A 17227-nucleotide genomic window follows, 5' to 3' on the forward strand; every position below is an offset into this window, starting at 1 on the left:
TTCAACCCTGATCAGAACATCCTAATTATAACACATTCAATTATATTATTTGCATTATAGAAAAGTGTTTATCTCGAAAATCCTCAAAAAAAATTGTTGCACAGCAGCTAAATCAACACTAAGCATCTAACAATCTCTGTGAACCCTTTCAGTCCCGTTTCAGGGCAAATCACTCTACGGAGACAGCCCTCACAAAAATGACTAATGGTCTACTGCTAACTATAGATGCTGATCCGTCATTTATGTTGCTGCTACTTGATCTTAGCGCTGCTTTCGATACCGTCGATGCTAACATTTTATTAGAACGTATCAAAACACGTATACTGGTATGTCAGACTTAGCCGTTTCTTGGTTTGACTCCTATCTTACTGACAGGATGCAGTGCGTCTTCCATAAAAATGTGACCTCGGACTATGTTAAGGTAACATGCAGAGTTCCACAGTGTTCGGTTCTTGGCCCTGCACTCTTCAGTATCTACATGCTGCCGCTAGGTGACATCATACGCAAATACGGTGTTAGTGTTCACTGTTATGCTGATGACACCCAACTCTACATGCCCCTAAAGCTGACCAACACGCCAGATTGTAGTCACTTGGAGGCGTGTCTAAATGACATTAAACAATAGATGTCCAGCAACTTTTTGCATCTTAACGCTAACAAAACGGAAATGCTGATTATCGGTCCTGCCCGAGACCGACACTTATTTAATAATTATACAAAGTGACTCGGTAAAGAATTTTGGTATTATCATCGACCCAACTCTCTCATTCTTATTGTCTCAAATTGACTGTAATCAAAATATGGTGTGGTATGAAAACGCCATCTATCATAGCTAAAATATAAAAAATAAGCAATAAATCATGTAATGGGTTTGATAGTAGTAATAATTCTATGACATATGAATGGAATATCCTTCTCCGAAATGATCTCATAGAGTTTCAGTTCTACTTCATTTATCTTTGAATCTGAGCTGCAATTCTATTTCCTGTTTGTAACCTCAATTCAAATTCGGGAGATGGAATTTGTCATTTTTCCAAAGCCTGACTGGTTCTTCACTTCCTGTGTTGAAATGTTCCGTGTTTGTTAAAAGTCTCGCAGAAAGAAGCAGAAACGTTCAAACCTTCAAACTTGGTCTTCAGGATGAACTCCTTGTAGAAGCGTTTTCCGTTGCCAGGCTTCATGGCGTCGCACACCTTGGAGGTGTTGGAGCACACGGCCTGCCTCATGTTGTGCAGCGCGTAGGCCATGGCGTAGACCGCATTGACCACAAACATGATCTTGGACTCCTGCTCAAAGGTTCCGTCTCTGAGGCTGCGCTCGCTGCAGCCGTGCTGCTGGAGGCTGCAGCTGAAGCGGTGCTCCCAGAACTCTTTGAACCACGGGTTCCTGGCGTTGGTGTACGGGTTGAGTTTGGTGAAGTAGTCCTCGAACTCCCTGATGGGATAAGACGCCAGCTCGATGGTGAACGCTCCGTCCGCCGCCGTCTCGCTGCCCCTCACCACGCTCTCCTGCGCCCCCCAGCCGTCGCTGGCCACCCAGATGAAGGACACGTTCATGCGGGCAGCCGCCACCAGGAGCTCCCGCGCGTCTTCGCTGCGGGTGAACAGGATGACCACCTTGGCGTTGGACTTCTGCTGCAGGGAGCGGATCACGTTTTCAAAGCCCTGCCGGTTCATGGAGCGGCTCACCTTGGCAGAGGTGGCGATGCAGATCTGGCGAGAGCGGGCCTCCTGCTGGAAGGCGTCGATGCCCGTCTCGCCGTAGTCGCCCTCTGACGCCACGGTGGAGACGTAGGTCCAGTTGAAATAACGGAGGATCTCCGCCATGGCCTTGGCCTGGTAAAAGTCGGCGGGCACGGTGCGGGCAAAGTAGTCGTAGCGGGATTTATCGCTCAGCTTGGCGCTGGTGGAGGCGTAGCTGATCTGAGGGATCTGGAAGAGTCGCAGGAGGTTGGCCACCTTGAAGCAAGACAAAATGAAGTTTAACGTAAGGATTATTACTTCATCACTACACTTTCTCAAGCTAACACTCAGGAAGCAAACAGTGAACCACGGCTCCACAGTGATGGTAGCACTCATGCAGCCCCAAAAGAACAGCGTCATGAGCAGACCTGTGCGTCCACACAGTAAGCCCTGCCCGCCCTGGGCTGGAAGCTCTCTATTTTATTGTATTTTTTATTTAAAGATAAGATGATCAGTAATCAAAACAAAGGCACGTTGACTAAGACGATAAAACAAGTAACTGACGTGTTAATTAAAGCATAAATACGAGACAATAATGTTGACAGAAACAAAATCCAATCATGTTTAATTTCGTCTAGTCAATGGGTGGAATGGGTGGGACAAATTCGGAATATATCCATTCACAGCTCTTTAATGACGTACATTGAAAGAGGTGTGAGGATTGGTTATGAATGACAGCCAATCAAATGCTTTTCCTTGTGTGATAAGGAAGTCAGCGCCTAAACCTAAATGTGTGACTTTAAATATGTAATGTGTGTACACCTGGGAAAGTCAACAGGATCCATTTCATGTTTACTACTATGATGCCATCAGCAGGCAATTAATTGATTGTAAGTCAAATTTGTTATTTGCTGTGATCGATGTTGCGACAAAAACTGAGTCCATGTCAAAAATTGATTCCTGACGCCGCGTCGCCAAAGCGTGTATTGCTTTTGGGCTTCATCCATTGCGACTAAACTTGAGGTTTTCCATCAAGCATGGAGTGATAGTTTAATAACTTATAAACACGGGCTTACCTTAGCTAAAACAAATTGCTACTCCAATCTCATCCACCTCAATAAAAATGATTCTAAATATTTATTCAGTACAGTAGCATCGCAAGGGACTCCCCCTAGTAGCCACTCGGCTGATGACTTCATGAAATTCTTTAATAAGAACATTTTACTCATTACAAAGGAGATTAAAGACAACGTGTCCCAGCTCCAACTGGGTTCTACTAACGCCGATACAAATGTATATACGATGGATATTGCCCTCCAAAATGATCTCTCTCTTTTTAAAGAAATAACATTAGAGGAACTCCTGCAACTCGTAAATGGGACAAAATAAAAACATGTTTACTTAACCCACTTCCTGGGAAACTTATCAAGGAGCTGTTTGTAATATTAGGACCATCAGTGCTAAATATTATTAACTTATCACTTTCCTCTGATATAGTTCCCGTAGCATTCAAAAAGATGGTTATTCATCCTCTGCTCAAAAGACCTAACCTCAATCCTGACCTGTTGGTAAACTACCGGCCGGTGTCCCAACTTCCCTTTATCTCGAAAATCCTCGAAAAAATTGTCGCACAGCAGCTAAATGAACACTTAGCGTCTAACAATCTCTGTGAACCCTTTCAGTCCGGCTTCAGGGCAAATCCCTCGATGGAGTCAGCCCTCGCAAAAATGACTAATGACCTATTGCTAACTATGGAAGCTGATGCGTCATCTATGTTGCTGCTTCTTGATCTTAGCGCTGCTTTCGATACCGTCAATCATAATATTTTATTAGAGCGTATCAAAACACGTGTTGGTATGTCAGACTTAGCCTCGTCTTGGTTTAACTCCTATCTTACTGACAGGATGCAGTGCGTCTCCCATAACAATGTGACCTCGGACTATGTTAAGGTAACATGTGGAGTTCCCCAGGGTTCGGTTCTTGGCCCTGCACTCTTCAGCATCTACATGCTGCCGCTAGGTGACATCATACGCAAATACGGTGTTAGCTTTCACTGTTATGCTGATGACACCCAACTCTACATGCCCCTAAAGCTGACCAACACGCCGGATTGTAGTCAGCTGGAGGCGTGTCTTAATGACATTAAACAATGGATGTCCGCTAACTTTTTGCAACTCAACGCTAAGAAAACAGAAATGCTGATTATCAGTCCTGCTAGACACCGGCACTTATTTAATAATACCACCTTAACATTTGACAACTAAACAATTACACAAAGCCACCTGGTAAATAATCTGGCTATTATCTTCTACCCAACTCTCTCATTTGAGTCACACATTAAGAGTGTTAGTAAAACAGCCTTCTTTCATCTCCGTAATATTGCTAAAATTCGTCCCATTTTGTCCACCACCAACATTGAGATCATTATTCATGTGTTCGTAACGTCTCGTCTCGATTACTGTAACCTATTATTTTTGCGTGTCCCTATGTCTAGCATTAAAAGATTACAGTTGGTACAAAATGCGGCTGCTAGACTTTTGACAAGAACAAGAAAGTTTGATCATATTACGCCTATGCTGGCTCACCTGCGCTGGCTTCCTGTGCACTTCAGATGTGACTTTAAGGTTTTACTACTTACGTATAAAATACTACACGGTCTAGCTCCATCCTATCTTGCTGATTGTATTGTACCATATGTCCCAGCCAGAAATCTGCGTTCAAAGAACTCCGGCTTATTAGTGATTCCCAGAGCCCAAAAAAGTCTGCAGGCTATAGAGCGTTTTCTATTCGAGCTCCAGTACTCTGGAATGCCCTCTCGGTAACAGTTAGAGATGCTACCTCAGTAGAAGCATTTACGTCCCATCTTAAAACTAATTTGTAAACTATAGCGCTTAAATAGACCCCTTTTTAGACCAGTTGATCTGCTGTCTCTCTTTTCTGCTTATCAGGTAACCACAGATCAGCTTCCACGGAGGATGTGATAGCTGTTCCAAGTCGGGACCCGAGATGGACCACTTCTTATGCATCAGTCGGTGATGTCTCAGCGCCCCAAAGTGTCTACATGCAAGAGGATCCCCTGTTGGCCCCACTATGAACTGGACTCTCACATTATTAACCTTATCCACTCGGCATCTGGGGCAGCACATTGGCACAGGGGTTTGTACGTGTGCCTCACAATACGAATGTCTTGGGTTCAATCCTGGGCTCTGTGTGGAGTTTGCATGTTCTCTCCGTGACTACGTGGGTTCCATCCGGGTACTCCGGCTTCCTCCCACCTCCAAAGACATGCACCTGGGGATAGGTTGATTGGCAACACTAAATTGGCCCTAGTGTGTCAATGTGAATGTTGTCTTTCTATTTGTGTTGGCCCTGCGACGAGGTGGCGACTTGTCCAGGGTGTACCCCGCCTTCCGCCCGAATGCAGCTGAGATAGGCTCCAGCACCCCCGCGACCCCGTAAGGGACAAGCGGTAGAAAATGGATGGATGGCACTCGGCATCTATTGCACCGATCACCCAGGTGACATCCAAGTGCTACAGTATTGTGCTTCGTGAAGTTGTATTTAAGATAGTTACTGATATTTTGTGAGCTACTGTACACAATCATGCTGATAATAACAACACATCAGCACATCAACATGTGTTTGGCCTCCTTTAGCTCAAACAGCCCAAAGACGAGATGCACATTCGCAGCTCTGGAGGGCATGACGTGAGTCAACGTGATGGATTCAGACAGCAGGCACGCTACATACATGCTTCCTCTTCCATGCGTCCACTGTACGTCTACACATCCATGGTTTATGTTTTTTACATTTATAGTGTGGATCATGTTGACCCCTTTTAGTTTCTTTCTGCTCCTGTGGACTCAAACTACTAACAACCTCATGCTAACTAACACATTTATTTTTCATTACACATCTCATGTTTACACTTAAACATTTCAACATGTCTGAAAAGGAGCAGGAAGAAGCAAAGCCTATTGTGGAGGGAGGTGTGGCCAGCGCTGTCTATGGTGTTGAGGGCAGAGCACCATCAGATAGGGGCGTGGCAAGTGCCGACGGCGAGACACAGCTGACAGGTGATTATTTTTCCCAGGTGGTACGAGTTAATGTAATCATCTGTTGTCTTTAACAGTAAGCGGCCGGGAACAGGAGGGGAGAGGGGTTACGGAGGTGACTGAAAAGTCACGTCTTGCTAGAGAAACTTTGAGAAATTCTATGTGCATTAAAGCCTTGCTAAAAACTGCACGCTTGGCTCCTGTGCCGTGTCTAACAGTGGAACTGCTAGGAAGCAACTTCTACACCTATTTTTTTTTACTTGTCTTGAAATATTATAATTTGTAACCGAACAGCAATAAATACATGAATATCCAATGATGAAAGACAAGGAAAGGAGAAAAATAGGAATCAAAATAGATAAATAAAGAAAAGTTATGATAATGAATACAATGATTTATAGCAATAAGTTGCCTCTAAAAAGTTTTTTTTTTGGACAAAAGTTTAAGTTTAGAGTACAAAGTTTACAAAACAAACGTCAAAAAATTATTTTGTGAGGATGAAAATGAATGAATAAAAAAATGAATGATGAATAGGGCTGTGAATCATTAGGCAGTACACGATTCAATGCGATTCGATCCTTGGGGGGTAACGATTCGATATAGAATCGATATTTGATTCAAAATTAATACTTTTTTAATAACATTGGGTGCCAGGTCAATAATTAACTACATTAGATAAACAACTGTAGTACATTTCTATATTACTTAGAAGAAAACTGGTGTTGTTTAAAAAAATGATTCCCAACCATTTAATAAAGTCAAATACAAATACGACAACAGGAGAAGTATCCCACAAGTAAATCTGTACATCTGTACAGCAGATATGATAATCAACGACGATAAGATTTGCCTGAGTGGCTGGACAGGACGGATTAAATAAACAATGTATTTTTGATTTTTTTTTTTTTTTTTTTGATGGATTAAGAATCGTTACAAATGAGAACCATAATTCCTATTTTTGACACACCTAATAATGAATGTGTGGAAAACACTTAAAACTAGACCGATTACAGTCACTTTAAACTGTTTGTAGTCAGTTAAAAATGTCCAAGCTAATTCATTGTAATAGTTGTATTGAATAAAATGACAAATGTTCCCAAATTAGGAATGGCATTATTAATATCGTGCAGAATTTTGAGATAACTTAGTAAAATGACTTGCAATTTTTGTTGGTCCTTCTACTGTTCATTTAAAAACTCACATCTTTTTATTTGATGAATGGCTTGTTTGGCATTGATTTGAAATATAATAATTGCCAATTTATTATAGCCCTCTAATCAACTTGATGATAATGAATATGAAAAGATTACAGTGCAAAGGTGATTTAAGTTCAGACTGGAATTAATTTTGTTGCACTTATATTTACCATTTCAATTATAACCTATAAATTATGGATGAAGACATGAGAGATTATTATCATCTCATTAATTCAATATTTCTTTTATCATTAATATTAATAATTTACTTGATGTAAAAACTAACCTCCTGTGAAGATGAAAAAATCAGGAAGAAATCGTCTTTTTGGTTTTACTGACGTGGTTCACAAAAATAATAACAACAAGAAAAACAACAACAAGTACTACAACAACACAAAGGACAACAACAACAAGCATCAATACGTAGCTCTAATTACTGAGAGTAGCAATTAACGAGGCAACAAAGTTTGTGTCGAGCGCACACAGTTTCACACACAGTTTCACACAAAGTTCACAAAGGATGTTTTTCCAAAGTGACAAAAGTTGATCTCTCCAACACTTAGAAAGCGAGTGTGATGAAGATGAAAGTGGAAACTGAGGGATGAAGAACAAATATAAATCTGCACTTAATTAGTTCACAACAACATAATAAAGTTGGATTTCAGCTTTGCAGAATATTACATTTCTTAGTAAAAATGACTCATATTGTTATATCATATATTTCTAATATATATTTAACTCACATTGTGATCAATTTCCTGTTGTATAATTCGTTTTTTTAAATTTATTTAACAAAGTACATTTAACTTTTTATTTCATGTTACATTATTTCATGTTACGTCATTTCATGTTACGTCATTTCATGTTACGTCATTTCATGTTACGTCATTTTATGTTACGTCATTTTATGTTACGTCATTTTATGTTACGTCATTTTATGTTACATTATTTTATGTTACATTATTTTGTGTTACGTTATTTTATGTTACGTTATTTTATGTTACGTTATTTTATGTTACGTTATTTTATGTTACGTTATTTATTTTATGTTATCATGTTATCTTGTTTTATATCTAATAGTACGATGTCTTATTTAATCGTATGTTACGTTACCTTAATGCTACCTTGCATTGCGTTACCTCATTTTATCTATGTTTTGTTTGTTTACTAACTGTTAGGTTACCTTACCTTACGTTATCTTATTATTATTTTATGTTACGTTATTTCATGTTACGTTATTTCATGTTACGTTGTTTCATGTTACATTATTTTATGTTACGTTATTTTATGTTAAAATGTCTTAGGTTACATTATCTTATGTGACTTTATCTTACATTACGTTATATTATGCTGCGGTATATTATCTAATCTATGTTATGCTATTTCATTATACATTTTTTTAATGTAATGCTATGTTACATAATGTTGTTACATAATAGTATGCTACATAATGTTACGATGTGAAAAGGTATGCTACGATATGTTAAGTAACATCACATTGCATTACCTTACCTTATCTTATCTATGTTATTTTATTATATGTTACTTTACGATATGTTGTGTTATATTACATTAGGCACATACGTGCGCGCACGTACATGCACACACATAATCACACTCACACACACACACATGCACACACACACACACACAAACACACACACCGTCCTGCCTGCCAGAGGAGGAAGAAGAGAAGCTTGTTTGCAAGGATGTTGAAGATCATGAAAGTTCCCATTGAGGACTAAAAGAAGCTTCATTTCAGGACGAGTGGGTGGTCGCTCCCACTTTGACAGGAAGTGGTGTAAAAAACACTGTTCTTCCGTCAGCAAGAAGACAAAGGAAGAAGGCGGACATTTTGTGTGAATGTTTGGAAAGAGCGTGAAGACTTTGGGGTCGTGTTTTAACCACCGATCAACACTTCCTCCTCCCATGCGCTCTGTGTGGAGCTGCTGCCAATTACAGTGTGAAAAGATGTTTTTTAAACTCCCACAGCAAGCTCAAACAGAATTTCTTATGAGGAGTCGTCCTAACTCGCGCTCAAAAGTGTGTAGTCGTGAGAAAAAGTCGGGACACCCTACGTCTAAGCTTGTACTCCTGAAGCGCAGAACAAAAAAGCATAACATGTGTCAAAACATGCACCTTTCATGTGTATTTTTCTGACAAATACACCGCGAATGTTGGATTGGCTTGAAATTTCTCACACAGCTCAATGCATAAAAATCCTGCTGTAACTTTAAGGTGTTTGTTAGAAACACCTCAAGGTTAAAAAAATAAAAAAACACATCCACCATCAAGAGAAGCGCTGTTACGCTAATAAGTGCCCATTAATTATTGATCATTTGTGTAATAATCATAAAACTTTGAGGATATTTGTATTACACACATGCAAAAGAAATACAATTTTAGAATACAAACTAAAACTGTTCATTTTTAGTATTTAATTTAATTAATTAATTTAAGATGGCAGAAAACAACAAATGAAATAATTAGTTGGTATTCTTTTTTATGAGAAAAAAATATTTTAGATGGCAGAAAAAAAAATAAAAAATTAAAGGGGTTAGCCCCTCCTCGGCAACCTCAAGAGGGACAAGCGGTAGAAAATGGATACATGAACAAAATTATTATTGTTGGCACATAATAAGAATGGAAGGATTAATTGCTATGTTTAGAAATATTTGTAAATGTATTTTCATATGGCAATCAATGGCAATACATCTCAAGAGATGAATTGTAATGTTGTTTAAAGGTATATATGTTGTATATATGGCAGTAAAAAATAATGAAAATAATATGAATACATCGTTTGGCAATTCTCTGGATCGTTCTATATCTGGTACGGATCGGTCGATGGTATGAAAGTCATGAATCGGTTGACTGGAGATCTGTTATCAAATAATTCTAATCTAATAGTTCTAATCTTGCGAAACTTCTGTGATGATGTATAACGAGAGTAATGTTCTCCTTGGCGACTGTCCACATCAACAGAGCAATAAGGCAGACAGTACCGTAAGAGTTAACAAACAATGCTCCACAGAATATGGATTTATACTGAGTACCGGTACTCTTGGGTACCGGTTCCTAATTGGTTCGGTCCAGGCGGACCTTTAAAATTCTGGACTAATGATGTTGCTATCTGTACTTTTTTTTATCCATCTGACTGTCGTAATGATGACACACTCGCACTGAAACATTCATTCAGGTGCCACTGCAAAGCATAAAAAAGACACAGCGGAACAGCCAATCGGATCAGTCAAACTTTTACCGACCCACTTCCGAATATGCGGGAGTAAGCAGAATAATAGATTTGCAGTAAAAGCAGACTTTAAATGCGGAATGTCACAGCAGTGGCGTGCGGTGAGGTTAATGTCTGGTGAGGCACTGCATCATCACAGTGAGATTTACAAACATATGAACCCTAAATAGTATCTTATTCACCATGTGATTGGCAGCAGTTAACGGGTTATGTTTAAAAGCTCATACCAGCATTCTTCCCTGCTTGGCACTTAACGGTCTTACCTTTACTTATAAGTGCGGGAACAGTGGTGTTCGTGTTGGAAGACTTGTGAATGAATGAAATATGAAATCCGTGCTGCAGTCTGCAGGACAGGTGTACCTAATGTTGTGTCCCTGCGGTCGTTCGCGGCTTCTCCAGCTCGAGCATTGTTGTTTTTGCACTTTTTGGCTTCTTGTTAAGTGACTTTTTTTGGGTGGATTCGGTCTTGCATGTGGAGGGTTTGGGTGTGGGCTTTGGTTGGTGTGGCCGCGGCGCTCCCGTCGGGCGGTGCATTCTGCGGCGGAGGTGCTTAATTGGCACAAGGAGGCGGGGATATGAGACGAGCCTCTCACAGTGCGTCTTCGCAGCAGATTTATGATCGCTCAGCACAAGAAATACGTGACACACATACAGTTGTTGACAAAATACACTGTACATTATATACCTCAGCTAACTAAACTATGGAAATGTATAATATAATTCATATAGCAATACGGTCTCACTGCACAGCAGCTCAGCAGTTAGCCGAGTCATTGTGCACAATCCATGTTGAGGCACAACGCAGTGACGTGCCTCAACTGGCTGCTGATCATCGCACCGTCTCTTCTCAGTATTTGAACGGCAAATGTGAAAATAAAAATAAAACAATCTAAAACTGGTGAAGTTAAATGGAAAATAACTTTAGTATAATCACTGGATACATATGACAATTTAATTAATTTGGTTTATTAATATATATATATATATATATATATATATATATGTATATATATATATATATATATATATATATATATATATATATATATATATATATATATATATATATATATATATATATATATATGAAGTATATATATAATACGAAGGCCCTGAGTAGTCGTGAGTTCAATCCCGGACTCTGGATCTTTCTGTGTGGAGTTTGCATGTTCTCCCCGTGACTGCGTGGGTTCCCTCCGGGTACTCCGGCTTCCTCCCACCTCCAAAGACATGCACCTGGGGATAGGTTGATTGGCAACACTAAATTGGCCCTAGTGTGTGAATGTGAGTGTGAATGTTGTCTGTCTATCTGTGTTGGCCCTGTGATAAGGTGGCGACTTGTCCAGGGTGTACCCTGCCTTCCGCCCGATTGTAGCTGAGATAGGCTCCAGCGCCCCCCGCGACCCCGAAGGGAATAAGCGGTAGAAAATGGATGGATATATATATATATATAGTTTTTTTATTTTATTTCTGGCTGGCAGCAAAAAACACAAAAAAAAATTGTTGATTGGTACTTTTGAAAAGTCTATTTTAGATGGCAGAAAAAACAAACTCACTGCAGGATTTTATTTTATTTTTGGAATTTAAAACATTTTTTTTAATTAATATTAATCCATCCATCTTCTTCCGCTTATGTTAATTTCATATTAAATTCAACACATGAATTTTGTTAATGTATTAAAACATATACATCCATTTATTTTTAGCTGTCAGAAAATACTAATAAAATAATAATTGGTGGTTTATTTTAATTTTATTTATACATTTGAAGTTGGAAGATGGAGGAAAACAAAAACAGAAAAATTGTATTATAATTGTTGTTTTCATGAAGTATAATAATTGTACAAATAATTGTAGATTTAGGCATTTGTTGCTAACTTAAAAAAATATTTTAGCTGTCAGATAAAAAAAGCGATGTAATGTACCTGAATGGACACGTCGCTGTAGGACCCTCCAATGACCCCCGATATCGCCAGCGGGACTTCATTCTGGACGGGCCGCGAGCCATCGGGACAGATGAAACCCGGGTCGTGCACCTTGGTGAGCGACGCCCTGACAAAATCCAGGGACTGCTCCAGAGCGTAGGTGTCCTTGGAGCAGGTGTCCAGGATGTGCGCCCCCAGCTGGAGACCAGGAAGAATGCGATCGCTGGCGTTAATCTCGTCCAGCGCCAACAACATGGCCTCCAGCCTCTGGATGCCTCGCTCCTCGTTGATCTTCCCGCAGTCCTCCGTGCCTTCGCCCTTGTGGTGCACCGGGAAGAGGCCGCCGATCACCAAGTCGCCGTCCATGAGGATCTCGCGCTTGGTGGCGGCCGGCAGTCTGGACATGCTGGGCAGGCTTCCCGGCACCAGCAGCTCCAGCAGCAGGAAGTGCAGCGGCCAGTAAGAAGGCGCCGGATTGGCCGACGACCTCTGGCGAGGGAGAGAGACGCTGGACATGGCGTGATGGTTGTCGGGGTCAGGCGATCAAAGTGAAAGGAAGCGCTGGTTCACACGAGGTCACAACATGGTGGACGCTTCCTGGAGAGGAAGACAACAAACATCAAAGACCTGACCTGATGTGACCTCCGACCTCAGTTGCATCCGTTCAGCCTCCAAAGTGCAACGTCGCTTTTTCTTTGGCTTTCTTGAAGGAGGAGCCTCAACAAGCCAATCGAGAAAACAAGAGGAGAAGGAAGGCAGACAGGAAGTTGTCACTTGTTTTCAAAGTAAAAAATCAATCAATCAATCAATCAATCAATGTTTATTTATATAGCCCTAAATCACAAGTGTCTCAAAGGGCTGTACAAGCCACAACGACATCCTCGGTACAGAGCCCACATACAGGCAAGGAAAACTCACCCCAGTGGGACGTCAATGTGAATGACTATGAGAAACCTTGGAGAGGACCGCATATGTGGGTAACCCCCCCCTCTAGGGGAGACCGAAAGCAATGGATGTCGAGTGGGTCTGACATAATATTATGAAAGTCCACATCAGCGAGAGTCCAGTCCATAGTGGGGCCAGCAGGAACCATCCCGAGTGGAGACGAGTCAGCAGCGTAGAGATGTCCCCATCTGATGAACAGGCTAGCGGTCCACCCCGGGTTTGGAGCAGAGTAGAAAAGAAAAGAAAAGAAACGGCAGATCAACTGGTCTAAAAAGGGAGTCTATTTAAAGGCTAGAGTATACAAATGAGTTTTAAGATGAGACTTAAATGCTTCTACTGAGGTAGCATCTCTAACTTTTACCGGGAGGGCATTCCATAGTATTGGAGCCCGAATAGAAAACGCTCTATAGCCCGCAGACTTTTTTTGGGCTCTGGGAAACACCAATAAGCCGGAGTTCTTTGAACGCAAATTTCTTGCCGGGACATATGGTACAATACAATCGGCAAGATAGGCAGGAGCTTGACCGTGTAGTATTTTATACGTAATTAGTAAAACCTTAAAGTCGCATCTTAGGTGCACAGGAAGCCAGTGCAAGTGAGCCAGTATAGGCGTAATATGATCAAACTTTCTTGTTTTTGTCAAAAGTCTAGCAGCCGCATTTTGTACCATCTCCATCCATCCATCCATCTTCTTCCGCTTATCCGAGGTCGGGTCGCGGGGGCAGCAGCCTAAGCAGGGAAGCCCAGACTTCCCTCTCCCCAGCCACTTCGTCTAGCTCTTCCCGGGGGATCCCGAGGCGTTCCCAGGCCAGCCGGGAGAAATAGTCTTCCCAACGTGTCCTGGGTCTTCCCCGTGGCCTCCTACCGGACGTGCCCTAAACACCTCCCTAGGGAGGCGTTCGGGTGGCATCCTGACCAGATGCCCGAACCACCTCATCTGGCTCCTCTCGATGTGGAGGAGCAGTGGCTTTACTTTGAGCTCCTCCCGGATGACAGAGCCTCTCACCCTATCTCTAAGGGAGAGACCTGCCACCCGGCGGAGGAAACTCATTTCGGCCGCTTGTACCCGTGATCTTGTCCTTTCGGTCATAACCCAAAGCTCATGACCATAGGTGAGGATGGGAACGTAGATCGACCGGTAAATTGAGAGCTTTGCCTTGCGGCTCAGCTCCTTCTTCACCACAACGGACTGATACAGCGCCCGCATTACTGAAGACGCCGCACCGATCCGCCTGTCGATCTCACGAACCACTCTTCCCTCACTCGTGAACAAGACTCCGAGGTACTTGAACTCCTCCACTTGGGGCAAGATCTCCTCCCCAACCCGGAGATGGCACTCCACCCTTTTCCGGGCGAGAACCATGGACTCGGACTTGGAGGTGCTGATTCTCATCCCAGTCGCTTCACACTCAGCTGCGAACCGATCCAGTGAGAGCTGAAGATCCTGGCCAGATGAAGCCATCAGGACCACATCATCTGCAAAAAGCAGAGACCTAATCCTGCAGCCACCAAACCGGATCCCCTCAACGCCTTGACTGCGCCTAGAAATTCTGTCCATAAAAGTTATGAACAGAATCGGTGACAAAGGGCAGCCTTGGCGGAGTCCAACCCTCACTGGAAACGTGTCCGACTTACTGCCGGCAATGCGGACCAAGCTCTGACACTGATCATACAGGGAGCGGACCGCCACAATCAGACAGTCCGATACCCCATACTCTCTGAGCACTCCCCACAGGACTTCCCGAGGGACACGGTCGAATGCCTTTTCCAAGTCCACAAAGCACATGTAGACTGGTTGGGCAAACTCCCATGCACCCTCAAGGACCCTGCCGAGAGTATAGAGCTGGTCCACAGTTCCACGACCAGGACGAAAACCACACTGTTCCTCCTGAATCCGAGGTTCGACTATCCGGCGTAGCCTCCTCTCCAGTACACCTGAATAGACCTTACCGGGAAGGCTGAGGAGTGTGATCCCCCGATAGTTAGAACACACCCTCCGGTTCCCCTTTTTAAAGAGAGGAACCACCACCCCGGTCTGCCAATCCAGAGGTACCGCCCCCGATGTCCACGCGATGCTGCAGAGTCTTGTCAACCAAGACAGCCCCACAGCATCCAGAGCCTTAAGGAACTCCGGGCGGATCTCATCCACCCCCGGGGCCCTGCCACCGAGGAGCTTTTTAACTACCTCAGCAACCTCAGCCCCAGAAATAGGAGAGCCCACCACAGATTCCCCAGGCACTGCTTCCTCATAGGAAGACGTGTTGGTAGGATTGAGGAGGTCTTCGAAGTATTCCCTCCACCGATCCACAACATCCGCAGTCGAGGTCAGCAGAACACCATCCTCACTATACACGGTGTTGATAGTGCACTGCTTCCCCTTCCTGAGGCGGCGGATGGTGGTCCAGAATTGCTTCGAAGCCGTCCGGAAGTCGTTTTCCATGGCGTCCCCGAACTCCTCCCATGTCCGAGTTTTTGCCTCCGCGACCGCTGAAGCCGCACACCGCTTGGCCTGTCGGTACCTGTCCGCTGCCTCAGGAGTCCTATGAGCCAAAAGAACCCGATAGGACTCCTTCTTCAGCTTGACGGCATCCCTCACCGCCGGTGTCCACCAACGGGTTCTAGGATTACCGCCACGACAGGCACCAACTACTTTGCGGCCACAGCTCCAATCAGCCGCCTCGACAATAGAGGTGCGGAACATGGTCCACTCGGACTCAACGTCCAGCACCTCCCTCGCGACATGTTCAAAGTTCTTCCGGGGGTGGGAATTGAAACTCTCTCTGACAGGAGACTCTGCCAGACGTTCCCAGCAAACCCTCACAATGCGTTTGGGCCTGCCAGGTCTGTACGGCATCCTCCCCCACCATCGCAGCCAACTCACCACCAGGTGGTGATCGGTAGAAAGCTCCGCCCCTCTCTTCACCCGAGTGTCCAAAACATGAGGCCGCAAATCCGATGACACAACTACAAAGTCGATCATGGAACTGCGGCCCAGGGTGTCCTGGTGCCAAGTGTACATATGGACACCGTTATGCTTGAACATGGTGTTCGTTATGGACAATCCGTGACGGGCACAAAAGTCCAATAACAACACACCACTCGGGTTCAGATCCGGGCGGCCATTCTTACCAATCACGCCTCTCCAGGTTTCACTGTCGTTGCCAATATGAGCGTCGAAGTCCCCCAGTAGAACGAGGGAATCACCCGGGGGAGCACCCTCAAGTACTCCCTCGAGTGAATCCAAAAAGGGTGGGTACTCTGAGCTGCTGCCTGGCGCGTAAGCGCAAACAACAGTCAGGACCCGTCCCCCCACCCGAAGGCAGAGGGAAGCTACCCTCTCGTCCACCGGGTTGAACTCCAACATGCAGGTTGGAGAATTGCCACCCCAGCCCGTCGCCTCTCACTGCCGGCAACGCCAGAGTGGAAGAGAGTCCATCCCCTCTCGAGAGAACTGGTTCCAGAGCCCTTGCTGTGCGTCGAAGTGAGTCCGACTATGTCTAGCCGGAACTTCTCCACCTCGCGCACTAGCTCAGGCTCCTTCCCCCCCAGCGAGGTGACGTTCCATGTCCCAAGAGCTAGCTTCTGTAGCCGAGGATCGGACCGCCAAGTGCCCTGCCTTCGGCTGCCGCCCAGCTCACATTGCACCCGACCTCTATGGCCCCTGCTATGGGTGGTGAGCCCATTGGAGGGGGGACCCACGTTGCCTCTTCGGGCTGTGCCCGGCCGGGCCCCATGGGGACAGGCCCGGCCACCAGGCGCTCGCCGTCGTGCCCCAACTCCGGGCCTGGCTCCAGAGGGGGGCCCCGGTGACCCGCGTCCGGGCGAGGGAAATCTGAGTCTCGGTTCTTGTATTTCCATAGAAGTCTTCGAGCTGCTCTTTGTCTGATCCCTCACCTAGGACCTGTTTGTCTTGGGAGACCCTACCAGGGGGCATGGAAGCCCCCGGACAACATAGCTCCTAGGATCATTTTGTACCATCTGTAATCTTTTAATGCTAGACATAGGGAGGCCCAAAAATAAAACGTTACAGTAATCGAGACGAGACGTAACGAACGCATGGATAATGATCTCAGCATCGCTTGTGGACAAAATGGGACGAATTTTAGCGATATTACGGAGATGAAAGAAGGCCGTTTTAGTAACACTCTTAATGTGCGACTCAAACGAGAGA

General features: G+C 44.0%; 1 protein-coding gene across 1 annotated transcript in view; it reads right to left on the reverse strand.

Moving 5' to 3' along the window:
* Positions 1-17227, reverse strand: part of grm2b (glutamate receptor, metabotropic 2b) — a 48469-nt gene that overhangs the window by 10762 nt on the left and 20480 nt on the right. The window contains exons 2-3 of the mRNA XM_062049106.1: positions 12112-12708; positions 1121-1958 (exon numbers count right to left, since the gene is read on the reverse strand). Of these exons, the coding sequence (XP_061905090.1) occupies positions 1121-1958; positions 12112-12627 (1354 nt within the window). The 5' untranslated portion in view covers positions 12628-12708. The remainder of the gene's footprint in view (positions 1-1120; positions 1959-12111; positions 12709-17227) is intronic.

The sequence above is a fragment of the Entelurus aequoreus genome, linkage group LG01, assembly GCF_033978785.1.
Source record: "Entelurus aequoreus isolate RoL-2023_Sb linkage group LG01, RoL_Eaeq_v1.1, whole genome shotgun sequence".
Classification (NCBI taxonomy): domain Eukaryota; kingdom Metazoa; phylum Chordata; class Actinopteri; order Syngnathiformes; family Syngnathidae; genus Entelurus; species Entelurus aequoreus.